Source organism: Myodes glareolus, chromosome 1 (assembly GCF_982192425.1).
Source record: "Myodes glareolus chromosome 1, mMyoGla1.1, whole genome shotgun sequence".
NCBI lineage: Eukaryota > Metazoa > Chordata > Mammalia > Rodentia > Cricetidae > Myodes > Myodes glareolus.
This window is the reverse complement of record NC_142026.1, coordinates 89,112,590-89,140,195: the sequence shown is the minus strand read 5'-3', so window position 1 is coordinate 89,140,195 and position 27,606 is coordinate 89,112,590. Positions and strand designations below refer to the sequence as shown.

The 27,606-nt window shown below is 44.4% G+C and overlaps 1 protein-coding gene across 1 annotated transcript in view; it reads right to left on the bottom strand.

Moving 5' to 3' along the window:
- Fig4 (FIG4 phosphoinositide 5-phosphatase) overlaps window positions 1-27,606 on the bottom strand; it is a 115,786-nt gene that overhangs the window by 41,484 nt on the left and 46,696 nt on the right. Inside the window, exons 13-21 of the mRNA XM_048424991.3 lie at window positions 26,465-26,510; window positions 24,880-25,028; window positions 23,477-23,643; window positions 14,438-14,576; window positions 7,094-7,152; window positions 5,176-5,323; window positions 2,881-2,964; window positions 1,292-1,487; window positions 94-176 (exon numbers count right to left, since the gene is read on the bottom strand). Coding sequence (XP_048280948.1) covers window positions 94-176; window positions 1,292-1,487; window positions 2,881-2,964; window positions 5,176-5,323; window positions 7,094-7,152; window positions 14,438-14,576; window positions 23,477-23,643; window positions 24,880-25,028; window positions 26,465-26,510 — 1,071 coding nt within the window. The remainder of the gene's footprint in view (window positions 1-93; window positions 177-1,291; window positions 1,488-2,880; window positions 2,965-5,175; window positions 5,324-7,093; window positions 7,153-14,437; window positions 14,577-23,476; window positions 23,644-24,879; window positions 25,029-26,464; window positions 26,511-27,606) is intronic.

The window sequence follows — 27,606 nt, the reverse complement described above, 5'->3', positions numbered from 1 at the left end:
AGTATTTACCACAGCTACAGAAAAGCTATGAATATGTCATAATAACCGCACACTTCCTTGCTTTTCTTTCCTTTCTGTGTGGAAGTCTCTCACCTGGCATAAATGGCGAAGTCTTCTTCTGACAGGGTATCTGAGAGGTTAATTCCATAGACCTCCTTCATGGGCTGGACCACAGTCTAGGGTTTTAAGGACAGGAATTGGTTAGAACCATCAGATAGTCTCCATGTCAATGTCTCCAGAGCTGAGGGAAACGAGTCTAATAATTTTTCTACAAAAGCAATAACAGTTTCTTATGTTGCTCATTAAACTTCAGCTAATGGCTTTCAAAAAGATCGGTTCACTGGGAGCAATGGCTCACGCCTATAATCCTGGCACTCGGGAGGTTCAGGCAGAAGGATTGCAGGGAATGTGAGGCTAATCTGGGTTATACAGTGAGTTCTAGTACAGCAGGGTATGGAGTGAGACCCTACCTCAAGACAAAACAACAATAGCAACCCCAACAAACAAACACAGACCTCAGGAAAACTGAGTTCTGTCTCCTGCTAAAGAGGCTTCATTTAAGGTTTAAAAAAAAAACATGGTAAATAAAAATGGTTGCTGTGTCTACTACAGGAGCTGTACATTTCTTTTTACTTTTTCTGTCAAAGGACAGATAGTAAACAGTCTGGGCTCATAAGACTATATGGCCTCTGTTGCTACTACTCAGCTTCAGCGTATAGTGTTGGCCACCATATGCAGTGGAAGCGAGTAGGCACAGCTGCTCTCCAATATAACTTTATTTTCACGACAGGCAGCAGGCTGGATTTGGCCAACGTCAGCTCATCACTCCTTACCTAACAGGACTGGTTCCTACCACATTGTGACTTTTAGTTATTTCTAGAAAGCTTCCCTCAAAGCTAGACTATCGGGTCCTCTGCTGTTCTGTCCACTTGTTTTCCTTACGATGTTAGCAAATTGAATTGGACGGGACTCATTCCCACAGGGCTATTCAAAGGCAGGTCCCAACCCTGCAGGCCAAGTGTCCACTGGGGAAGAAACAGAAATCAAGTGGACAAGACGCTCTTAAAGCTCCTGGAGTGGTAGAATTTACCACGACCCAGAGGAGCACAGCCCGGAGGACTTCCAAGGTCAATGCAGATACGCAGTCATTCTATGCTGTGCCTGGAGCACCGAACATGTGAGCGGGGAACCGTGACATTTTCCTGCTCTCGGCCTTTTAAGTGAAAGCAGAATGCTAAAGATCATTTTCCAGAGCCTGGGGCTGGCTCACGCATGCTTCCTGCCCCCGCACCTCAGTCACTTTGGTGCTGTCCCCAGTGTCCGTCATCTTCACAGGAGTGGAGCGCTGAGACACAGAGCCTTCATCTTCCCGGTCGGTGCCAGAGTCATCCTCAGAGCTGCTGGACACGGCCTCCTCGCTGGGGGGTGGTGGGGCGCTTGCTGCTGTTTTCCGCTGTAAGACGGCTTCCTCTCGATTGCTTTTGTTTCTTGAAAAGAGAAGAATAAGAGCGTGAAGCCTCTTCAGGCTGAACCTTTAGCCCCCAGTGTGGACGGATGTGCCCTAAGCCCATATCGGACTGAAGCCCAAGAACAAGTGAGAAGCTAGCATCTGGATTCCAGTCACGTTGGAGTGGAAAGCCTCGTACTTAGCTTCCAGACACTGAGATTGCTGTCATTTAAAAATAAGTCAAATGTACCCGAGGAGACAGAGGCCTTCTTACCACTTGGCTCCGGCACTTTCTTCTCGTAACTGAAACTGGGGTTTTCTACATTTCTGACTCGGTGCTGGGCAGTGCTGGAGATCTCGGGGATGGGACTCAGACCCTCCAGCTTACAGAACAAGTCTAATACAGACCGAGCCATCTCCCATGCCCTGCCCCTACTGTAAAATATTTCAATAGGTGTGGCTACAAACACAGTCATACTTGGAAACATCCCAGGAAAGATTAAAAAGCAGTATGTCTCACTAGAGTTTGATACGGTTAAAAACAATTCCATTCTGGGCTTTTCCAACTAAGACTTAAACCTGACAGTGTGTCTGTGCGACACCTCTGCCCAAGTGGCCGGCTGCTTTTCCCACCTGCGAACACCTGGGCTGAAAACTCCTCAACACTTCCCTTCCTTTAAACCGCTCTTAAAGTTTGGTCAGAGCTTAATGCAAAGTTCCCGAGAGGCCATGGGTTTAAGGTCCAGAAATGATACATCTTGAAAATATTTGTATATGACCCCGTGTATAAATTACACATGGTTAAAATTCAATTGCATATCCACTAGATACAATTGGGATACTCTATCTACAGTCTTGCTGTGACTTCTGGTCCAAGTAGAACATCAATGTTTCCATTGTACCTGGGCAGGTCAACAGAGGTGACTGAGGGTCTTCTCCCCGAACCCTACACGCTTCACTCCAGTCTCCCAGAGAGAAGATGTAAACGTGGAGTGTTCTTGTCATACTGTTAGACTTGGTAATTTCTTCTTGCAAATAATGTTTTAGCCACGCACAGGAAACTTATCAAGTTCTCAGAGTACACCTGAGTTTACATTCAGCCAACAAAAATCAATACAACACGTACAAATTTTAATTAAGTATTCCATGTTGAGAAACAAGGAAAGCTGGGTTATTGATAGAACATCTGTCCTCATCTTCATCCCATATGTTCTGTTCCCAGTTTAAAGTCACAGAATATACCACCTTGCTGTGAATTCTATTTTCCACAGTGAACATTTTAATGACCCCAGTGCTATACATCAGCTACCGGTACAGATGCAACAAACAGACTTGCATGCAACGTGACATCATTAATTCTGCATGGAAATACTACTGCAAGCACTACTATTTTACATGAATCTTTAAATTTTCATTCTATATGCAAATCTTACCCCAGTACAGATTTTCCGGTTTCATCTGGTTTTCGTACAGTAAATGGACTTGGATCGATGCCAACAGTCTTCGGCATAAAATCACTAGAAAAAAGGTAAAAGACCATATAAATCACTGTCTATGTAGATGATGCTGCATCGACCTCAGCCCACACTCACTGTATTCTGCTAACCTTGCCCTGGGTCTATACATATTCTAACACAAGTACCTCACGAGTGCTCCAGCTGATAGAGCTGCAAAAAGTCCATGCACTAACAGCTCTGGGCAATGGCCAGACTGCAGGAGCCCAGCTTTGAAGGCAACAGTGTGTTTGCTGGAAAGTGATGACATCTAAGGCATGGCGAGGATGCATACTGCCTGGTTAAATATCACAATTCATTCTCTAGTAAATAAACCAGTAGCCAAACACTGGCCCGTTCAAGTCTATGCACCATAATTTCAAGTCAGGTCACTAAAGGAGGTAGACATATGATCAAATCACAGTGGTATGAATTAAAATAGCAATAGCCACCTCATTAAGCCAAGGCTAATAATTCATAACACTACTGTTGGAATCAGCCGTGTTTGAATGAAAATGTCCCCATAGACTCACAGGGATGCCACTACTGGGGGTGTGATCTTATTGGCAGAGTGTGTCACTGGGGGTGGGCTTTGAGGTTTCAGAAGCTCAAGCCAGGCCCAGTTTCTACTCCCCCAACACCTTCCCCACCCCTGCCTCCCGATCCAGACTTACAACCCTCAGTTAACTCTTTAACACTGTCTGCTTGCATGCCAGCATGCTTCCCACCAAGATGGTAACAGACTAAACCTCTGAACTGTAAGCCAGCCACAATTAAGTGTTTTCCTTTATAAGAGTTGCTGTGGTCATGGTGTCTCTTCACAGCATTAGAACCCTAACAAAGACAGAATACTTTACGTTGAAGCTGATTTAATATTCCACACACTGAGATAAGCCCAGGCTTCTTCCTCAGCATCAAGGCATATCTTCCTGTCACCACAGAAGCCAGGCACACCACACACAGCTGTGCCAACAGGGCAGCAGTCCAGTGGGTTCTGCTAATCCCTGGCTTCTGGTGAGGGTCTCGCTTCCAAGCTGTGTCTGAATGCTATATTTGTGTGTGTATGTGTGTGTGTGTGGGGGGGATCTTGGGTCTGCCTCAAAAAGTCTACTTAATTTTATCTTACTAGTTTTCTGTTTTGTTTTCCTGAGGCAGGGTCTTGCTGCACAGACAAAGTTGGTCTTGAGCTCACTCCATAACCCCAGACAGCCATGACCTCACAGCAATCCTCTTGCCTCAGCCTCCTTGATGCTGAGATAACAGACCTCTACCACCATACTGGCCAAATGTCTATTTAATAGTCTGAAAATGTCTTGGTAAGCAATTTTTTTTTCTTTCTTTTTAGACATAAAGGAAGAAGAATGAGTGGGAGGAGGAAGAGAAGACATTTGCAGACTTCACATGTGTGCGTGTGCTTACTCACTAAAATGTATGTGTGACACAAACCCACACTCTCGGCTGGAACAGGCACTTCTAGCACGTGCTCGGACAGAGCCCTGAGAGCCTGAGTCACCAGCTCTCGAGGTATAGAGGGTGGACGCTGTCTTCACTTTGGCTCTCACACTACAAACAAGTGCCCTTTAAGCCATCTATTCAGGGCTCTTCTTTCACACTGGTGTGTACTTTTTGTTGGTAATCTTGCTGCTTAAAATGGTCCCTGAGCACAAGGCTATGGCTATTTAGTGTTTCTAACCATAAGAAGCCTCTGGTGTGCCTTGTGCAGAAAATGTGTACAAGTACAATGCCAGGAAGGAGGGAAAAGACAGGAGAGGGGAGCAGAGGAGAGGCAAGGAGGGGAGAGGGGAGCAGGGGGGAAATGAGGAGGGGAGAGGGGAGCAGGCGAGAGGCAAGGAGGGGAGAGGCGAGGAGAGCAGAGCAGAGGATGTGAACACGAGGATCGGAAAACCTGGGTAACTTTACTGAAGTTACAAAGAAAATGACTGACCTAAGATGAACACCCCAGCTTTTCTAACATGGTCATTCCATGTTAACCCTCAGTTTCTACTTTAAGTAAAAAACACCGAGTTGATTCCAAATGGCAAGTTAGGGCGAATAAACCCAGTTGAATACTGAGGGAGTTGAAGTGACAGGCTGCCCATCTCAGGAAGCATTCCGACTCAAGGCCACCGCTCAGCAGCTTCCAGGACAGATTTCTGGTAAAGACAGACACACCTCTAAGGACTAGAGAAATGAGAGTTCCCCTGCGCTTACAGCTTTGAAGTATCCACAACGTACCGTGCTGAACTTGTCATGGCCAAGCAAAACGTATCATCAAAACTGCTCAGTTCATACGGCCGGAAGAACTCATTGTGAATGTCTATCTCCTCTTCACATCTGTGGAATTTCTTCACCGTCAGCTTCCTTAAGTTTGCTGCGCAGATGACTGAGAGGGAAAACGTCTGTTACTCAAAACACTTGGTACCACCAGCACACATCTGCATAACTCCATAACACCACCAGAGATCAGAGAAGGCCCCACCATATCCTGTGCCGGACACAGCTTTGACCAAGCTCACTCAGCTCCAGTGAGAGAGAATCACACTCAGAAAACAATCCATATCTTCCCGTAACTGCTTAAGGAGGGTCTCAGAGGTCCAGGGAAAAGCAGAGAGCTACTTCAGAAATTTAATTACTCCTTCCCTCAAATTCCCTTTTACTCTCACATCCCCACCCCTGCAATCCAGCTTAAACCAACAGACTGCAGCTCTTCTCTAAATCTCTGTTACTATTGCTATTCATATCCTATTAATGGTCATTGTTAAAGTCCATTCTAGGCCAGGGAGATGGCTCAGTAGGCGAAGGGACTTGCAGCCAAGTCTAATGACATGCGTTCCACCCAGGACCTACATGGTGGAAGGAGAAGACTGGATCCCATGATCTACACACATCTCCCATGGTACACACATTCAAATATACATACATGCCCATACAAAAATAAAGTAAATAAAGCACTTTCCTTTCTCCTAACAAACTCACCTCAGCAATATTATTAATGATTTTGTACAGAGTTTCAAGTTGCATATACTTGGGAAATGAATTAATAATTTAGTAACAACTTAGAAATCTTTGGTAACCGGTTCTGAACTTCCCCACTCAAAATTCAGATGCAGAACCATGGCTTAAATAGAATCCTCATCTACTATACTTTTGCAAATGCAAAACTGGTTGCCCAAGGTTAAGACAATTAATTACTAATATAATCACACAGTCAGGACTATACTATATCTAAAGTTGGAGAACTGTTTAAATTTGGAAATATCATTCTAATGTATAGTACATTTTAATGTATTCCTTTATATAATTTCTCCTACATATCTGACACATTAATAAAATTTAGTTTAAATGTGATTAGAAAACACATACATACATAAATACACATACACACACCTACTTTTTTCATCACTTAACTATAGAAAAAAATGTTTAATTTTGGCTTACTTCCTCTCAATCTCTCTAAGATACAATAAAAATTAATATGAAATATAATCAGGGGACTGATGAGGTGGCTCAGAGGTTAAGAGTACTGGCTGCTCTCCCAGAGGTTTTGAGTTCAATTCTCAGCAACCACATGGTGGCTCACCACTATCTATAGTGAGAGCTGGTGCCCTCTTCTGGCTTGTAGGCACACATGCAGGAGGAACACTATATACATAATAAATAAATAAATCTTTTAAAATGCAAAAGCACTAATTTATATAAAAAAGGAAAGATAATCAGTCCTAATTTAAAATGAACTACCACATCAACCAAATGTTTGTATAGCTTATCTAAAAACTCTAAGCCACAACATAGGGAGGCAGGGCCTACTCAGAAAAAGAAGTATAACCCTCTCTTCCTATAAGACACCAAGAGATGTCATGGTCCCCTAACAAAGAGCAACATAATGATGACTCCACTTCTTTTCATAGGGTACCGTATCAAATGCTAACGCCTTAACCCTATCTAGGCATTGTTCTAAAATATGTGGTATACAGGGCAGGAAACCCTGACTGCTCTACGGGATGGAGAGGGAGGAGGAGAAGGAGTGGGGGGAGTGGGAGGGTGTTGGGAGGAGGGGCTGAAATGGAAACTTTTATAATTTAATAAAAAAAATGGCAAAAAAAATAAAAATAAAATATGTGGTATAGAATCTAAGAGAGAAGCAGGTACTCACCTTCATCGTAAGGCAGTGGCAAATGCTTTATCACCTCCGGGGTCCACCAGTAAGTGTAGCTGCAAAGGTGAAATGGACAAGAGGAACCAAATGTAAATGCTGACTTTCTACAGCTCAACACGTCAAAGTTGCTGCCCTCTACTTCAAACAACACATCTGCAGAGCTTTTGGCACGGTAGGTCTGCCTGTGCCAAACTGCTCCTCTTTTCCTTTGCTGCTACGTGTCCATCGCCAGAGACTTGAAATGCTTAGTTTTTAGCTAAAAAAGCAGATTTGTAGAGACTATGCAGACTCAAGGTTACTCCTCTGGGTACCATTTCACCTGGTGAACAGCGAGACCGTGACCCAAGTCTAGTTATCTGGAAGCTAAGGTTACTTTCTACTGTGTTATGGGATATGTGTGCACAGTTAATAAAGCAGATCATTGGAATCATAAGGAGCAAACGGGACAGTCCAAAAGAACGAGCCCCCTTGGGGCACTCCATGGACTCTGTCCATTCTAGCTGAAACACAGACCACTTATGTGCAGAGGCCAGAGCCAGGGCAGAGAACATCAACTGTCTGGGCTTCTGCTGGGAGATTCATCTCTGATATATGCAGAGAATCGAGACAAGTCCTGAAAACCCTTCTCTCTCAACAAAGAATTTAATCGTAAATTGAGTTCTAATAAAATAGAAATTTCAGGAGAAAGAACTGTGCCAAAATTTGTGAAAGCTAGACAGTAAAATAATACAAATATAAAAGAAAGTCAACTTCCACTAGTTTAAAGATAAAGCCTTTGGCTCAAACCACTACAAAGAAAATTTAATACAATGAGTTTTAAGAGATAAAATGGTCCCCCCCAGTGCTGCGGGCCCTTTGTCTCCTGAGTCCTGGGAAGACCAGCTAGCCCTGTTGCCCTGCTGAGCAGTTCTTCCCAGAGAGATCCTTCATCTGGCGTTGGATGACGATACAGATGGAGGCCCGCGTTGGAGCACCGAACTGAGCCCCCCAAGATCCAAATGAGGAGCAGAAGGAGGAAGAAAATGACGAAGGACTGCGAGGGATACTATCACCCACTGATACAAGGGGTCGGATCTAATGAGAGTTTACCAAGGCCAGATGGACCGTGACTGAACGAGCATGTGATCCAACCAGATTCTCTGAATGTGGCCGGATTTTCTGAATGTGGCTGGCCTGCAGTCTTTCTGAGAAGCCATTGACAATGACACTGGGACTGGTTTCCTCTGCATATACTGAATTTTTGGGATCCAGTCTGTTTGGGTGCTCACCTTCCTGGACCTGGAGGGAGGGGGGAGGAACTTGGACTTCCCACAGGGCAGGAGACCCTGACTGCCCTTGGGGACAAAGAGGGAGGAGGAGAGGGAGGGGGGGAGTGGGAGGGCATTGGGAGGAGGGGCGTAAATGGAAACTTTTTATAATTTAATAAAATTACTTTCAAAAAAAATAAAATAAAATGAGATCATTTCATTTTTTTAACTTCAAAAAAAAGAGATAAAATGGTAAAATTATGGTCACGAGTATTCCTAATTATGAAAAAAATGAAGGAGTGTCTAAATGCCACTGGCAGGATGTCTCCTAGAGATGGCAAACAGAACCCACCCTGGAAGGAGAGGAACCATTGCAGGGAGCCTGGGGACCCAGGGTGTAAGCAGTGCTGACAGAGGAAAAGTTTTCCTGGGGTCTAATCAGGACATTTGTCCCAATTCACTGTGCGCAGGTATCCTTTGGCCTTCCTACAAATCCAATCCTGAGCCAGAAGACTGGTTCTGGAGTTTTGACTTGCCACCCAGTGACCCTGCAGGACTGTTTCCAAGCTGCTTTCTTAACAGCAGGCCTGGCACCATGAAAAGACCTGGGAAGAATCTGCCACTTACAGAGGGTTAATTTAATTGTTCGGTGGTTTTCCATCACCTATACTGTATCAGACACTGCCCAAAGCATTTAAATTACTACACTGGAAATAACAGCCGCACACGGGGTAGGAGGGAGTGTGTGCAGCCCAAGCAGAGGATTATCTCTAGTTAAGGGTCCTGGTGCAGGTGAGATGTGAATCTTACTCCACTGGAGATGGCTACATGCATTCTTCTCTGTATCGTTACAATTTCAATGCATGTGCTGCTGAAGCCAGCACGCTAAATGCATTCTTGATGCCCCAAAGTAAGAGGAAGGCAGCTCCCGACAACCACATGTCAGCAAAGGTGACAATAACACCAGCAAAGTCAGATTCAAGTTTTCCGTAGAGATAGGTTATGAGTAACCCAACAAGATACATTTGCATATACAAATAAGCCACATTCATGCTAATTTCATTTTCTTTTGTGGGCAGAGACAGACAGGGCCCAACTATTAGAAGGGTGGAGTGCATGGGGCACACATGCACGTGAGGCAGAGTGTGTGTATTTTTTATTCTCTGATGACCCAACTCAGGCAAAGGAAGACAGCAGAGAAGATATCAACTAGTATATGAGGAACTCACTAAAAATACGTTGCTTACACTTGACTTGCTTAGGAAAAAGAAGCAAACATTGTCTAAAGAACGAGTTTTAACTTGGAACGTACTATACAGACACGGTGCTTTGAATAAGAATGGTTTCCAGAGGCTCATATATTTGAATGTTTGGTTCCAAGTTGGTGGAACTGTTTTTTAGGGGGTTCTTGTTAGAGGAGGCGTATCACTGGAAGCCCATGCCGGACCCCCAGCCTCCGTCCCCTGCCTGAGGACCAGATGTAAGCTCTCCGCTGCTTCTCACTGCCTTTCCCGCCTGTGTGCTGCCATCCTCCCCACCGTGATGACAGCAGACTCGCCCTCTGGAACTGTGAGCAGGCCCCCCAATTAAATGCTTTCATTTCTTTTATAAGTTGCTGTGGCCATGACGTCTCTTTACGGCAATAGAAAAGTTAACTAAGACAGACAGACAACTAGAATTAAAAGATACTGTTGCATTGGTGATTTGAGACCAGAACGAAAGTTTTCACACGATATTATTAGACTACATTTCTCTAAGTAATATAAAATGACAAAAATATTTTTGAAAAGCCGATATTCTGAGTGGGTCTCAGAAACGAAGCCCATGAAACAGACATGCCGTGGAGAAGATGAACTGAGACAGACGGAGGGTGAGAGAGGACAAGGACCATCTTATCCCCTCCATCACCGCTGCCACCGGGTGCACCTGCTGGAGGGGAGGGAGCACCTGCAGGGCGGAGCCCTGCTCTGGGGCTAAACATCACCAGGCAGGTGACTGGATGTCGGGAATGTATTCCTTTGTGTGCAACACCCCATAAATCTCTCTCTTCTTCTCAGGCCCTAGAATTAAGAGAGCTGAATTCCACTGGATTACTTAGCTTAAAGAGAATTTTCAGATGAACCACTTTTAATTCTCCCAGCTACCTCAAGAGTTCTTTAGAACAAGATACGTGAACATGAAGAAAACAGTCAATATCACTGAACAAGACAGACACACGAACAGGGCAACAGCATCCTAAGGACCCACAACTGCTTGAAGATCCCAACTGTGAAGTGCCAGACAGCGTGATGTGGAGGGAATTATCAGGTGGCACACCACAGGTTCAACTCAGCATTTCTCATCCAAGACTTAGACTGAGATCAAGACGGAAAGCTGATTAAATCTAAGAAGTATTTTATATACTTCTTAATATTACTGGAGTATTTAATTAATATAAGATATATTGAACAATGTTTTCGTTCTTGTGGAGACAAAGTGTGTACTGGCATGACAAGAATGGTGTTCACCTGATGGTGAGACATGGTTAGGGATGTGGTGGCTTGAAGAGATAAGGATCTCAGAGAACACTGTCACAGCAGGATGCTGAAAACAGCTACAGCATCTTTACTCTTAAGGACAAGCAGAGGATGCAGACACTGAGGGGTGGTCCCCGTGGTCTCACAATCACTGGCCAAAAACAGGCCAACCTCTGACCCCTACCACAGGCATGGCCGCAACCTTAGGATGGACTTTAACGTCAGCTGACTGCACACAGGGAGAATGTCGTGGACACTGGGGTCCCCGAGGAACAGATGGAACATCAGCAGCTATTAAATCTGAGGAAGAGATTTTGAATGTAAGAATTTATCTTTAAACAATTATCGAGTTGATGAGGGGATCATCTTCCAAAGGGCTTGGTGGACTGAGGGGTCAGCACAGCAGATTTCAGAAAAGCAGCTCTCAGTCCACGATGAGAAACAACGGTGTAAGCGATGGTCCTAACCACCACCTCCTCACAGAGGGCAGAGGCGCATTCTGGGTACAAATCTAGGCTGACCAAACATGGGGTAGATGATAACTCTCTGGGAAGACAGGAAACTCACAAACCAGACTGAGCAGGGCCAGAAAAATCAACTCAAAAAAAAAAAAATCAATGAAATAATTGATGCGTGGTATCTAAAACCAGGCTGGGGACATTATAAGCATGTCATTGGCGTCTGAGGTAATATATGACATATTAACCAGGCTTCGAGTGAAGGTTCAGTGAGTGGTTTGAGCACTTCACTTCAGCACACCTGGCATTCAGGGTAACAGCGCAGAAGCAGTTACTGAAAAACAACCTGAATCCTTGGTAGAGTGGGTTTTGCGCCCCACCCTCCCCCGTTATCAGTAAGCACATTACAGCATTGGTACACAGTGTAGATACAGGACAGCCACCAAGTCTGAAAACGCAGATGAATATATGACCAAGTGTCGACTGCTATGACATTACGCCAATGATGAAACAGTGCCCAGTTTCCAGATGTTATGGGGACCCTGCATGATTTTAATAAATGCTGAAAAGTGCAGGGTGTTTCTTTAGAAGACAACAGCATGAACACCTATGGGACTCGCTGTGTGCTAAGGTTTCCAACGATCTCAGCTGGTCCCCAGGGAAGCACAGTTTTCTTGATAAAAAAGCAGAACTGACCAGTTGACTGACTTTGTAAAAGGTGGCTGGGGTGTCAACGAACAGGAGGTGTACCAGGGCCCAGCTGCTCCAAGATTGGGCTTTTTCACCTACACCGTAAAATGACCTGAGCTCCAGCACCATCTCCTTCCCACTGATGAGAAAACAAGGTCCCAGGGCCAGGAAGGGGTCCCAGTGTCTATTCCCAGAAACTCGAACTCAGTGCCATGTGAGCTAGCCTGAGTCCCACGCTCTTGTCTGCTGTTGCCTCTGGTTTAACCGTTGATCTCTGTAGGGAATGACCCCGATTTAACAGTAATGAGAATAACCTACACCGCTGGGTGATACTAAAAACTCCCCAACCAAACACTGAAATGCATCTCGGTGTGACAAGCTCAGTTTACGAGGAACATCAGCTGATGGTTTATATCAAACGGGCTCTGGTATTGAAGGAAAAACAAGTACAGTAGAGTAACGGAGTGAACCCCTCGATAGAACTGTCGGGCTTGGAACTGCTCTTGCTGACTCATCTAAGTAGCTGAATGATCTCAGTCAAGACACACTCTTTCTGCACCCCACCATCCTATTTGAGGAAACGGGGGTGTAACACAGCTTCGCTTCGTTCCCACACATAGACCCCCAAATCCACCTGCTTCAGTTATGTAACCCAAGGTAAGTCCGCAGCGTTATACTTGGGGATGCATAGATCGTTTCTGCAGTAGGAACTGGCGCATTGGCTGATTCCAAGTTGTTTCTTAAAAGCTTCGGAACTGGGCAATGTAACATTTCAGAAAATCAACACATTTACCTCTAGTCAAGTACAGCAAAGTGAAATACTAGTGTTTACACACAGGTCATAAACAACAGCTACAATTTTAAAACTTACAGAGCTTCATTTAGAGAGAAAAAAGAACATGAATTAAGGTATTTACTCCAATATGAGCTGGAGAGAGACCTATAAACCCTGAGACTTTGCTAGCAGGTTAGATATTTCTGCAGCAACACGCAGCTTATGATTGTCTGTGGTGTGCGTACAGCCACAGGCGGGCAGTAACTCAGAGTAATAAGAAGGCAACTCTGCCATGTCAACCTGACTCTGAGCAGAAACTGCTATGGGAGAGTCTGATGTCAGCACACGCTTTGAGAGGAAATGAGCCATGATTCAACTTCCCATATACTGCTCAAGAGGCACAACTGATCAGATCAGCATAGGACTCTTACTTAACACACTAAAGAACCCTGTAGCTAAGTGCTAAGGGTGACTTTGTGAGGTGGGCATGCAGCTATTTTGCATTTTGCACATAGGAAAAGTGAGGCTCCGAGGGGTGTCTGCGGCCACACGCCTGCAGCTGTTCCAACTCAAATTCACACAGCTTGCAAGCTCACATTGTATGACCCCCATATTAAACTGCTTTAGGGAAACTGTTCATTTCTTTTCAGGAGAATCTTCTGAGCTAAAAGGTTGACACACATCTCACTATGGAGGCCAGGCTGGTACGGGATAGTTGTCTGTATTCTGTCAATCATGTATTTTAATAAAACGCTGATTGGCCAGGCAGGAAGTATAGGCGGGTCAAACAGACAGGAAGTAGAGGCGGGGCAATGAGAATAGGAGAAGGCTAGGGAGGAGAAGCTCCCTACGCCATTCCTGCGCAGACCACCAAAGAGGCAGCATGTAACTTGCCCAGCTGAGAAAGGTACTGAGCCGTGTGGCTAACATAGATAATGATAATGGATTAATATAAGTTACAAGGACTAATAAGAAGCCTGACCTAATGGGCCAATCAGATTTATAACTTATAGAGATCTCTGTGTGGTTAATTTTCTTTGGGGCATGCCGGTTGTGGGGTACTGGGCGGGACAGATACCCCAACAAGCCGGCCCTCATGTTACACCAGGCTGGCCTCAGGCTTGCAAAACTCCCACCACCTCAGCCACCCTTGAGCTAAGATTAAAGGCAGCCTCCATGCCTAGCTCTTCTGAGAATATTCTTACTAATTCACTGATCCCAGATGCCTGCACTGGGGAACAACTCCAGAGGCCAAACTGTCAGAAGTGGCTATGTGCTACCGGAACCACCACTCAGGTTCCTGTTTGGACTCGGAGCTCCTTAGGTCGGAAGACAGAGCACCGGCAGATAATTGCAACTTTGATTTAACAAAGGAAACACTGCTCAGTTGTTGCTTGCAAACTCCAAGACTGACTCCTTGAGGCTTGGATTTCTTTCTGAGTTATGGGAAACATTCGAGAATGAAGTTGCTCGCTTGCTTTAGGGGATCTGCACCACAACCCATGACAGAGTCCTGAAAATTCACCTGGAAACCACCAAGCCCAGAGCCACAGCACACACGCTAAGACTCTTTGCTGGACCCTATGTGCTCATCTCACGCAACAGTTACTCAAAACCAAGTCTGAGTTTACACGGTAGGCTGGGGGAGCAGATACCTCCTCCTCGTTGGTAAAAGGCTCATGGTGTTTTTGTGATGCAGGTAGAAGTCTGTGGGGAGCTCCCAGAGATGAGGTTTCCCTTCTGTGGGGTGGAAAACGCCCAGGAAGAGATTGATGGAATCTTGTCTATCCGCATCTAAAAAGCAAAAATATGTATTTCAGAAAACCATTATTGATGCAGTCACCCCAGGAAGATATTGTCCCAGAGGACAGGGACCCAACTGTAGTTTTACAGACCAGATCTCTATGAAGACACATTTATATACTCTACACACACACACACACACACACACACACACACACACACACAGAGAGAGAGAGAGAGAGAGAGAGAGAGAGAGAGAGAGTCATCCATGTTCTGAGGAGGAGGAAAACCTTGCTTGTGAACGATGCTTCCTTTTTGCCCAATGCATCTCATGAATAGGGAAGAAGGGATATAGAGTTACACAACATTTAGAGTGGTTTTATTTTTAACACAAAAATCTATCATCAGCATTTGCTAACTTGTCTCAAGTAAACACCATACTTTGTTCTAAAGACAGAATGACCCAGTTCCTATAGAAATCCTGCTGCATGACCTTGATCGAATCAGCTGCAGAGTTCCCTCTTTGATCCCTTCTTCAACAGAGGCACTGTTCACGGCATTTCTGCCCCTCAGCTGGAAAGCTGGCCTTTGAGGTGACAAAGAAGACAGCGAGGGTGCATGAATAGAGTCCTCATGCTAACTCTTCAACCACCCCAACACTGTCCTCCCGCACCTGCCATCACCTGACAACCTAACGGGCACATGTCCCGTGTCCCTTTCCTCGCTATGTTTTGTGGCAAACAGTCACCTTGAAGTGTTCACGGTGTCCACCTGTCCCAGTCTACACACTCTCCTCCCTGCTCCCTCTGTCACTCCCCCGCAGTTCCTTCTCCCCACTCTGGTCTCAGAGGCCTCGATACTCAAGTGTTTCACAGACAGAACGACCTCTTTCTGAAACAGTGGAGGATGAAGAGGAAGCACAGGAGAAACGCCTGCCGTGGGGCTGATAACATCAAATGTGTTTGCTTCCCGCAGTTACAGCAAATGCGTACATCTGAAATTATTGCTGGGTTATCTTGACATTTTAGCAAAAACAAATGAAATATCAGATATGTATGCCTATTATTAGTATCTTAACAGGAAGCAATCTATTAAAACAGCACTTGCCTTTCAGGCTAAATGTAATAAATAAAAGGAATGTGCTTATATGCTGAGTATCTTTGGGTCTTTCATCCTACTTGCTGAGAGAAAATGCATAGTAGATGATACAGATATCATAACCCCAATTTTTATCTCTTTACACAGCACCAAAGTAAACATCCTGCTCTCAGAGTAAATTATCCTCTATGCTTCTTGAACAGACTTGATGGCACTTGATAATTCATTTCATACAGTACTCCAGAATATCTCACTACTATCTAATGCAACTTTCCACTTTCAGCCATGCTTTCAAAGAATTTCTGTCACCTTTTAAATCTAACAGCATCTTCCTTAAAATTTTAACAAGCATGGCAAACACAGAGAAGGAGTTATTGAAGCCACTGCTGCTGGTACAACAGGAAATCTCTCTATGGTGGCACAGTCCCCTAAGTTTGGGCTAAAAGGCCACTCTAAAAAGCCTGGATATTGGTTGGATACTTCTTTTTTTTAACACTTATTTACCTTATGCTTGTGGATGTTTTGTCTTCATGTACACCTGCAAATCAGAAGAGGGCATCAAATCCCATGATTCCACAGCTACAGATGGTTGTACACTGCCATCTGGGATACAGCTATAGACAGTTGTACACTGCCATCTGGAATACAGCTACAGACGGTTGTACACTGCCATCTGGGATACAGCTATAGACGGTTGTACACTGCCATATGGGCTACAGCTATAGATGGTTGTACACTGCCATATGGGCTACAGTTATAGATGGTTGTACACTGCCATCTGGAATACAGCTATAGACGGTTGTACACTGCCATCTGGGATACAGCTATAGACGGTTGTACACTGCTATCTGGGATACAGCTATAGACGGTTGTACAATGCCATCTGGGTGCTGGAATTGAACTCTGAAGAGTTCTTAACCACTGAGCCATCTCTCCAGCCCAAGCCTCCTCCCCTACCCCACTGGTTTTTGAGACAGGGCTTCTCTGTGTAGCCTTGGCTATCCTGGAACTAGTTCTATAGACCATGCTGGCCTCAAACTCAGAGATCTGCCTGTCTCTGTCTCCCAAGTGCTGGGATTAAGGGCATGAGCCACCATGCCTGGCCTAACTAAAAACTTCCAACTACAAAATAAACTAGTCTTTTCCTGCAAGATGGTAGCACTTTGGGTATGATCAAGTGTTCAACAGAGGTTAGTCCTCTGCAGTGCAGCTAGCATGTGGGCAATGGATACCTGCTTGCATACTCAATTAGGCTTAAAAACCAGAAATTCCTATAAATCCTTCAAATGCTATTTAAGCTATTATACTAACCAGTTCTATTACTAATTATAATGCAATGACACAGGACTGAACATAATATTTTTTAATTAATTGTGGCTGGAGGAGGTCTCTGGGCGGGTGGGGGAGGGGGGACATGTCCTGGGAACTGTCCTGCCTGGCCTCTCCCATACTCCTCTCTGCTTAGGTAGGAAAGCTCCTTCAGCAATTCAGGGCCTGCCACAGTGACACTCAGCCCAAACACACAAGGCTAACCATGGACAAACTCTACAAATACGTGGACTAAAACCAGTCCTCCTCCTCACGGTTTAGGTGACATATTTTGTCACACCTATGAGACAAGTACATTACGGCCATGAAAGACATGTCTACCTTCTGACCCAGGAAATAGGCTTTTACATCCTACATAGGTGAAGTTAGGAGACAAGGAAAAGCCGCTGTTCAAAGACATTGCTCAGGAAGATCCCTGATGCACACTAACTAAATTGTAACACGTTCAAAGGATAAAGCAGTTACTAAACAATCACACTGCAGAAGAATAGTTAATGCCACCAAGGTTATTCACATCATCTCAAAGGGCAAGAGCAGATTATAAATCACATGCATAATAAAAGCAGAGTAATCGTGTTTGCCTAACTATGAACAAGTGGCTATCTCTGTAGGTGAGGTCATGGTTTATTTGTGAGATACTTTGTACTTTCCAAAATTAACACATTTGACTTTAATGTGACTGAAAACAAAGCATTCATTCAAGAACCTTCTGTGTCCTTTACTGGATATACAAGACTAACAAGAAGTTGGCTGCTGGAGTTGTATAATTTAGTAAGAAACTGTGTATGTGTGTGTGTGTCTGTGTGTGTGTGTCTATGTGTGTGTCTGTGTGTGTCTATGTTGTATGTGTGTGCATCTGTGTGTGCGCGTCCGTATGTGTGTCTATGCTGTATGTGTGCATCTGTGTGCATCTGTGTGTGTGTGCGTCTATGTGTGTGTGTGTGCATGCGCATGCGAATGTGAAGGAAAAGTATTTTCAGAAGATGTAAATTCAGTGTAGAATATGCCAGTGATGGGAGGAGACAGGGACAGGGATTGGGCAGTTAGGGAAAAGGCAGGAGGCTAACAAGCCAACTGTAAGGCCATGACGGATGTGGTCCACAGACCCCAGAGGGCTAGGCCCTGCCCAGGCAGGACTAAGAACTGCAGAGGCCTGAGGACAAACAAGCTGAGCAAAACCAGAACAGGGAGGTGCAGAGCGGTGGCAACGGAAAGAGCCCAGGGCCACCGACAGACGGCCACAGCCACCCAGGACCACGACAGAAGGCCACAGCCACCCAGGACCACGACAGACGGCCACAGCCACCCAGGACCACAACAGATGGCCACAGCCACCCAGGACCACGACAGATGGCCACAGTCCAGGTGGCTGCTACAGGTCATGGGGAGAAATCTGATTTTAAATGTAATGGAAATCCCTGGAAGAGGTGGTTTTGTTGTTGTTTGCTTGTTTTAATGAGGGGAGGGATGAGCTCTGACTTAACTTTTAAAAACACACATCACGTTAGCTACGATGAGGCTGAGAGAGGAGACTTAAAGACGAGTCAGGAGCCAGGGCAGCTGTTGAGAGCGCTGTCACATGGGCTCTGCTGGGGAGAGGGCTGGGGTGCAGTTCAGTGGTGAAGTACTTGTCTGCGTTTGATCCCCAGCACTGTGGAAGGAGGGGAGGGGAGAGCAGAGGAGGGAAAGACTTCATTTGCATTTTGGAGGAAGCACCAACAAGGTTTGTTCACATAGGAGACTGCGGGTAAGGACGGCTGATAAGGGAACTAAAGGACCCAAGGATGACTCTTATGTTTCTGAATTAAATGGCAGGTTTCAGGTGGAAAAAATAAGTAGGGAAACAGGTTAAAGATAATTAAAAGTTTCTGTCTCAGAAATAGTAATATTGAGGGGAGTGTGTGTGTGTGTGTGTGAGAGAGAGAGAGAGAGAGAGAGAGATTTGGGAGTCAAATCCAGGGCCTTACACGTGCTGGACAAGTGCTCTACCACTAGATCAAATCTCTAGCTCACTATGAAGCTTAAGCTGACTTTGAGCTTGCTGTGCGGCCCAGCCTGACCCTGAACTCATTCTGCCTCAGCATCCCAAGTGCTGTGATTACAGCATATCTCACCAAGCACAGTCTCAGTGGCAATATATGGGAGGAAGGGGAATAATCTGGACAGAACTCCTCTGTTCCCTAGTGGCACACCCACGAATATTTCACACTGCACTGTAAAAAGGCATTTCGCAAATAATTGATTAATAACAACTTCAAGACAACAGGGAAATTATTTTGGATTATCTGTAACCATGTGAATCCTTTAAAGGCAGAAGAGGATGGCAGAGGAGATGGTATGGAGATTTAAAACACCAAACAGGTTCAGCGGGCCAGTGAGGGCTATCAAACTGAACCAGTCATGAGTCAATGAATACCTCTAGGTCCAGAGCCAGCAGCCGTGGGAGCACTGGACCACAATGCCATCAACCAGAAAGAGCCAGCAAGCCTCTAGATAACATCTCAGGGTAACTGACATGCTGACTTTATTTTTATTTCAGTCTTTTCAGGAGAGAACACGGGTTGAGTAATGCTGCGGTTAGTTCCTATGGAAAAGGAATACAGCATTCAACAGGAAGGTTGAATACATTTGGATGTGTCTGACTGTCAGATGGATGAGGATGCCCTGAGGGTAAAAGTGCAGGAAGAGCAGACAGAATGGAGAAGGCTCAGAAAGGGAGTCAAAGTCAGCAGCTGAGGCTGAGGGTTACAGAGGAGAAGACAGGCATGGGGCATTCGTCCCGGAGAACTGCAGAATGGACAGACTAGAGGGTGTCCTAAGGCTGTCGAGTTGTCTGCCCTGTGCTCTGTAACAACTCAGACATCTCTGCCTGTCATGTTCCACTGCTCTGCTGTTGGGGCGTGAAGAGACTCACCTTTCCTAGCTATCAGTCCCATTCTAAACACTGTGAGAACATTTCTGCAATTGTTTTTTTTCTACTATAGCCAAACAGAATTTTCTTACTAAAATCTGTGACCCTGACTAGGACCTCAGCTGGCCATCTCCCTATTTGTGATAGGTGGCAATGTTCTCTGCACATTCCCTTGCATGTCCCTTGCATGCCCCTCCTGCAGAGCACCTCCTGGCGCTGGGGACATCAGCTCAGTGCCGCCTTGGTACTCGCCTCTCTCCCTGCACATGAGCACGGCAGTCTTCACTTTGTGAGCTTGCATTTAACTTTTTGAAATCTGTCTGAAGAAGACAAGTTCCACTTCTAGCACTCACTACATTTAAATTATACATATGCATGGTGTGTGTTTGTGTGTGTTCTATTAACTCTAGCAGAAAGTCTATTTTTTCTTATAATAAGGTTTAAAATCAAGATGCTTAAGTAAAAAAATGCAGGCTTAGCAAAATTTAAATGTTACAAAAGAAACAGTTTCACAGGGAATGCAAAGTTCTTCCTAGTATCCAAGGGGAGAGCCTAGGTAACTGCTTCCGCAGTGTGGCATCATCATCTAGTTCTCCTAGAGACAGAGCCCTGAGCAAATGACTTGTGAAGCCTCTAAAACTGCTGCATGCGTGTCTGTGTGTGTGCATGCACACATGCTCTCGAGTGCATGCATTTGTAGGTGTGTGTGCATGCATGCATGCGTCTGCATGTGTGGGGGTGCATGTGCATTGTGTATTTCAAAATAGATCATTCTCTGTTGCCTAGGCTGCCTTCAAACTTATAGGTTCGAAATATCTTTCCATCTCAGCCTCCCAAGCAGCTGCGACTACACGCCTGAACAAGTATTTAACTTTAAAAAAGAGGTTTTTAAAAATGGGGCCAACAAGGGGTCTGAAGAGTTGCTTGACATCTGTCTGTACAAACTAAGGGTAAAAATCTCAACCACTTAATTTCATTAATTTAGTTTCTTAATCCTAAATTTCTTCCTGCTCAGCCCATAGGCATCACATAAAAAAACTGATTAAGTGTGGCAAAGTGGTCTTTAATGCTCAGAAGAAAATCATTCTATATGTTCATCATTATATAACAATCGGTTATGACAAAATAATGTGTACACCCCAATGACACCATGCTTCTTAAAATAAAGATGTCTGTTTCAGCCACATTATTCATAATGCCTTTCATAACAGCTCATTTTTACGTTTACGTAATTTTGCTGTACCTTTGAAACTGTACATTCCGATCTCTTGTATCATTGTCACATTTTCAACCATACCTTTCTCTTCAATCATAACTCTCTACATAACTGCACATTCATTTCTGTTTTCTACTCCTAGTGAGCAGCCTTGGCCCTCAAGTGTCAGTCTTGGTCATTGCTGCAGGGCAGTAACGACAGAAGAGGGGCAGAAGAGTAGACACTGCAGGGCAGTTCTGAACCTCCAGCATGGTGATGCACACCCGGAGGCGTCTGTACCTGTGGGCAAGGCTTACCATCGCACCCTTCTATCCTCCATACCACTTTTATGTCTTTGTAGATATAATCTAATTAAGATGTACTCATTTGGGAGTACAGCAGGTTCTAGATTCAGTGAGGCTAGTGTCCTTACAATAAAAGGAAAAGGAGACGCTGAAGAGAACACCATGAAGGCTGACCTCCACACAAGAAGTAAGGTGTGTGTGATGGAGGCAGAGACTAGAGTATCACTGCTGCTGATAGTCAACAAACACCGCGGATTGCCAGCCGCCAGCAAGGGAAGAGTCTCAGGCGGATCTCAGCAGGAACTGCCCACTGGCAGCTAGACTTCCGGTGTGCACAACTGGGAGGCAGTCAGTGTCTGCCAGGCAATAGGATGTCACTCTCACGATCATGTGACCTATGGGAGACTGTCTGCTGGCGGCCTCACTGACAGGTTCTCTCATTTGCCACTTGTGAAGCAGCAAGTGGTCCTGACCCACAGTACTGGATGCTGCCAACATTACACGAGCTTGGAGGTGGCTGCTCCCTGGCGAGGACTTCAGATGAGACAGCCTGAGTGATACCCTAACCGCAGCCTTTGAACTCTGAGCAGCACATCCTCCCCCATCCCCCACCCCCGTCGGTGCTTGGACCAATGACCCACACGCACTGTCGAAAGAATCATGTGCTCTTTTACGTCTCCAAGTTTACAGTGACCTGTTACATACAAACAGAGTCATAGCTGACGTAGTTCCACTCACTCCGGGGTTTGTAAACATTGAAAGTAAATGTTGACTCTCATGGACGTTTCTGAGGCTCCTATCACTCAGGACTCCCATGCAATTCCCTTGGTACGAGCACATGCATCTCTTCAGGTAAGAGAAGGTTACTAGTTCTACCTCCTGGTCCCGGGCTGTTAGGGCCACTTGGTACTTGGTGGGGGTACTCACTGGCTAGGGCACAGACCAACTCAACGCTCATAGCTCCTTTCAAGAAGGCTACATCTGGTTAGCATCAAACCCTTGAGTTCTGTAAGGTTTACTCCCTGTATGAGAGAGTTCTCACCATACAGCACCTTCCTTGGCCACCCCTCTCCTGGAGATCTGCTGCACGGCCATCCATGGCGAACACATGGGATCTTTCCAAATGCAGGCTGCCACAACAGGCTCACCTAGAGCCTGCGGAAGCCATCCTCTCACTTCACTTGAGGTAAAGACCGGGGAGAGAGAGACAGGAAGCAGGCAGGAGCAGTCCGTTCCAAAGAACAACTTTGCCACTCCTTCCCACAGTCTGAAAGCCGTATCCCTCTTCTGTTTGAGAGAGGAGGACTCATAGGATCAACCGTTGGGTTCATCCTGGATGAATTCTGCATATAGGAATCTGCCTCACAATCACTTCTGTGTGTGATACACATTATGTATACTGACATATTGACAATGGCACCAGAATGGAGCAAGGGAAAGGACCACAGGAATAACCTGTTTGAAGTAACACTTGTCGGTCATGAGAGTATGTCATCATTCATTTCTAGTTGACACCTCTGAGTAACACGTTTATAAACAACTATCAAGATGTTAACCCATTTGAAAAAATATTCAATACTTTCAGATTTCTACATTTAGAAATACTGAAGGAGAAAAACACAAACAAAAGACGGCAAGAACTCCACCCCCGTCCTGTCACATAAGAACAGTGACTACGAGGGGCAGAATGCAGCATGTGCTGTTTTAAAATACCAGTTTTGCGGACAGTAACCCTGTCGGCAGAGCGCTTGCCTGGTATGTGCCTAGTGTGCTCAAATACTTGTGTTTAATCCCCAGAATCACAAAAGTCCGGTGTAGCGAGGTCCCCTGTCACCCCATCCAGCATTCAAGTAGATCAAAGGTGCAAGGTCATCCCCTGCCAGTTGGCAAGTGTGGGCCAGCCTGGGGTACACGAGACTCAGGTTCAAAAAGGTTTTAATATTTATTTATTTATCTATTGAACAAATAGAGGATCTTCGAAATCACAAATTCTATTTTATTTAAATTTATAAATATAATCCTTATTGAAATAAATAGCTAAAAGGAAAAAAGTGTGTACAAGAAGACAAACACACCTAAAATTTGAGTGGAGATGCTGCTGCCTGAGAGTTACCTGAAAAGGCGTTGCTGTAGTATCGGGACAGCGTCTGCATGATGTCTTTGGAGTGCTGGGTCCACGGTGCGATCTTCCTGTAGGTTTTTACCCGGTGGACGAGCTGAGAGCCTCCATATTGCAGAGACAGGGTATCTCCGTGATCTTCATAGAGTTCCTCGAATAACCTGCACAGAAGGAAGACTCACATTCTACAATCTTGTCATCTGGGGATCCGGTCTACAATCCCAGCTTCCAAGGAGGCTGAGGCAGGACTGCCTGGGCTGAGAAAGCTCGTGAGACCTTGTCCCAGAATGGAAACTGAGGAGAGGGACTGGGTAGAGCTCAGTGGTAGAGAATTGGCTTAGCACGTGCAATGCCTTTCAGTCCCCATTATAGGGGGAAACTTAACCTAAATGAGTGTACAAACCATTCACCAGGTCAGACCTGGAAAAAAGAGTCTTTTACCAAAGAACTCTTCTGGATCTTTCAAGTGGGCTCTTGAACATTTTGAAAATAAGTGCAAATGTAAATCACACGATGTTTTATAGCAATTTAACGCCAAGGGCACAGAAACTCTTAACAAGAAAACAAGACACTATTTGCCAGATTAATTCACTTCCTCAACACTGTTTTAGTCCCTCTGAATTGGTGTGTGTGTGTGTGTGTGTGCATGCATGTGTGTGTGCATGTAGTCTTATTATAGACAGTACCTTGCTCTCAAGGTGACTTACAGACAATATTCACTTCTCATAGTCCCAGGGGCTGCAGCATCTAAGATAAAGGCATCAGCAGATTCACCGCCTCGCAAAGGCCCATTTCCTTCATGAGTGGTGCCTTCTTGTTTTAACCTCACATGAGGAAGAGACTAATACACATGACCTGATCACTTTTCACACACCACTAATCCCAATGCTGAGGGCTCTGCCCTTAGATATAAGCAAGTCACAAAGATCCCATCCTCTAATGCCATTGCTTGGGGGTGAGGACTCCATCACATGAACATCCTGGCCACAGCAGGCAGGCAAGCCATATACTTTCTGTTTTCAGAGTTGATGAACAATGAAGAAACGGTAATCCTTAGTGAAGACTCTATCTTACACACGTTGTATCTTTAGTTCACAACGTTTGTGGAACTGGTACTAAAATCATTGTCACTTGGGTTTTTATTTAACCTACTAGTTATTCTAAGCCCTTCAGATTTATTTTAAAAAACATAATGCTTAATGATAATGCAAGCAAACAAGACCAATGGAAATAATATACCAACATTTAACAGAAATATAGAACTAACTTGAATACTGCCAACTAGCAATAAGTCTTTGAGAAGCTAAAAGTAGAAATGAGTTTATAAAAATTCTTATGAGTCAAATGTGCTTCTTGTCACTGCTGACGTTCAAATGACGTTCAGCAAAAAGGATTACCTCACCGCATCCGTATCAAACTGTAGGTTAGGCTTGTCAATCAGTCCTAAGGAGTACAGTTGGTAAGCCAGAGCACACTTGCCCACCATGAACTGCGCTGTGTTGGTGCGATCTAAACAGTCCACACAGTTGGTTCGAAGAATGCCGGTCTACAAAGAACACAATAAGGTTTCAGACACCCAGACTACTTCAATCCACAGGAAACCCTGCTTGTAAAGCAACAGAAGAAAAGCAATAGGTGCTAATCCCGGATAAAGAAAGTGAAGGATTTGTAAAGAAACTGTACTTTCATTTCCCAGATATCCAGACACGAATAATCACACAAAAACTATATTAATTACAACATTGCTTGGCCAATGGCTTAGGCATATTCCTAACTAGCCCTTACATCTTAAATGAACCCATTTCTATTATTTTATATTTTACCACGAGGCTCATGGTTACCTCACATCTTGCTTCTTGGGCAGCTACATGGAGACTACCTGACTCTGCCTTCTTTCTCTCTGCATGCAGTTTAGTTTTCCCACCTACCTATATTCTGTCCTGACATAGGCCAAAGCAGCTTCTTTATTAACCAATGGTTATAAAACATATTCATAGCATGCAGAGGGGAATTTCACATCAGTTAGGGGTTAAAAAAATAAAGAACATTTTGTTAACCATATAAAGTTATATTTACTGTTCACTTAATGTCACCATAATAGCATTGTTAAATCCAGTCTATATTTTAATTTATTTTGAAGGCTTAACAAGATAAAGCAAACAGCTAATATTTTCTGTATTTACTAATTAGTGAAATATGAACTTTTATCTGATATTGTTCAAACCAAATATTATACAAACCAAATATTCAGTAGTTAAAGATGTATTTTTCTAAGGTTTTGTGTGTGTGTGTGTGTGTGTGTGTGCTGGTGCCCTCAGAGGCCAAAAGATGGCACCAGTTCCCTGGAGCTAGAGTTACTGGTACCTGCAATCCATCTCACAGAAGTGTGGGAGGGGTAAGAGCTGGGAAGCAAACTTGGGTCTTTCGGAAGAGCAGGAGGTGCTCTCAACCACAAAACCATCCTGTCTCAAGCACATCATTCTTAATGCATAGCTAATAAATACAACACACACTAGATCATTTTCCAAAGTCGCCCTAACCTATTCTATATTCTAACCTATCTCCATATTCTTGCTTTTAATTTCCAGTAACAAAAACTCTTATGTAGAGAAATGTAAAAGCTATAATATCAGCTATACATCTTTGTATAAGATTTAAACAAGCAGGGAGGCTTTTAAAAAACCATTCTCAAGCTATTAATAATTTTGCATCAATTACATCTTAACAGAACCTAATAGAAAATATGACAAAAAATTAGCTGGATGTGGGAGCAGATACCTGTGATCCCAGCACTTGGGAACCCAAAGCAGGTGAGTCTCTGTGAGTTCGAGGTCAGACTGATTTGCATAGTGAGTGCCAGGCTAGCCAGCAATATACTGTGAGACCCTGCCTCAAACAAAACAAAACAAAAACAAATCCAACCCCCCAAACATTACACACCATCGACACAAATTGTATTCACTATAAATATAATATCCATACCTGCAACCGACCAGTGGGAATCACACAGCCTCCAAGCTCATTCCACCTGGGTAAAAACAGACACTTGACATTTTTTCTTCCAGGGCTGGGTAAACGCAGGCCATGGGTTCCCTAAACTGTGTACTACAACTAGGCCACAAACCCAAACCTCTGCTTTTTTTGTTTGATTTTTAAAGGAATGATATATAGTCATAGATTTTAAGAGTCACAGCATTAGAAGGGAAGGTCTCTGGGCATCAGATAATTCTGCACTTGCACCTTTTCAGATGCAATAAGAAAAAAATGAGATGGGTCAGTCACTGTGTTCTACTTTTTTAAAAAAAAGCTTAAGATGGAGGCATCTTAAGTTGCCTGTGTCTCTCTTGGACACCGTCTATGTTCTACTAAGTTTCACCCTTGTTTTCCTTTCAACCCATATCTTTCTTTGGTTTCCATGACCATACACAGTTACAGCCATCTTCCTAGTGGAGCCTTCCACACTTTTTTTACACACCCTGTACATTAAGATTCCCTAAATTCAAACCCTGAAAACTATAGCAGAAAGATTCATCTAAACATAAACACATTAGGCTGATTTGGGGTTTTTCATTTGACCACTGAAGTTAACTATGTTAACTGAAAAACAAATGTTGGAAATAAATAATACTGGTTCTTTTAAAGATAAATAAGGAACAGGCCTCTCTCTGAAGCAGCCAACAAGCTAGCAGCAACAGAAGGGCTGTGAGCAAACCACCACAGCACGCTAACAAAGTCTACACTCATAACAGCATCCACTGTCAACCAGAAAGATTTCCTGTTCTTTCTAAATACTAAACAATGAATTTGCTACAGAAAAACTTACATTGCACACACACACGTTTTATATAATGGTTATTCCACAGAGCAAATGCTAAGGCTCCTGAGGCTTCCATCTGAAGGTATGTGATCACCACAGGAATTCCCAAGCACACAGTGACTATTCATCACGTGGTCGTGAGCAGCCTGCCTCTCCATAAGTTCATCTATCCATCCATTCTCTAATTACCATAGACTTCCTGTATTTAGAATATTTTACAAGTGTGTGTGTGTGTGTGTGTGTGTGTGTGTGTGTGTGTGCGCGCGCGCGCGCACGCGCTTCCTAATGCTGGAGTTCGGGCACACAC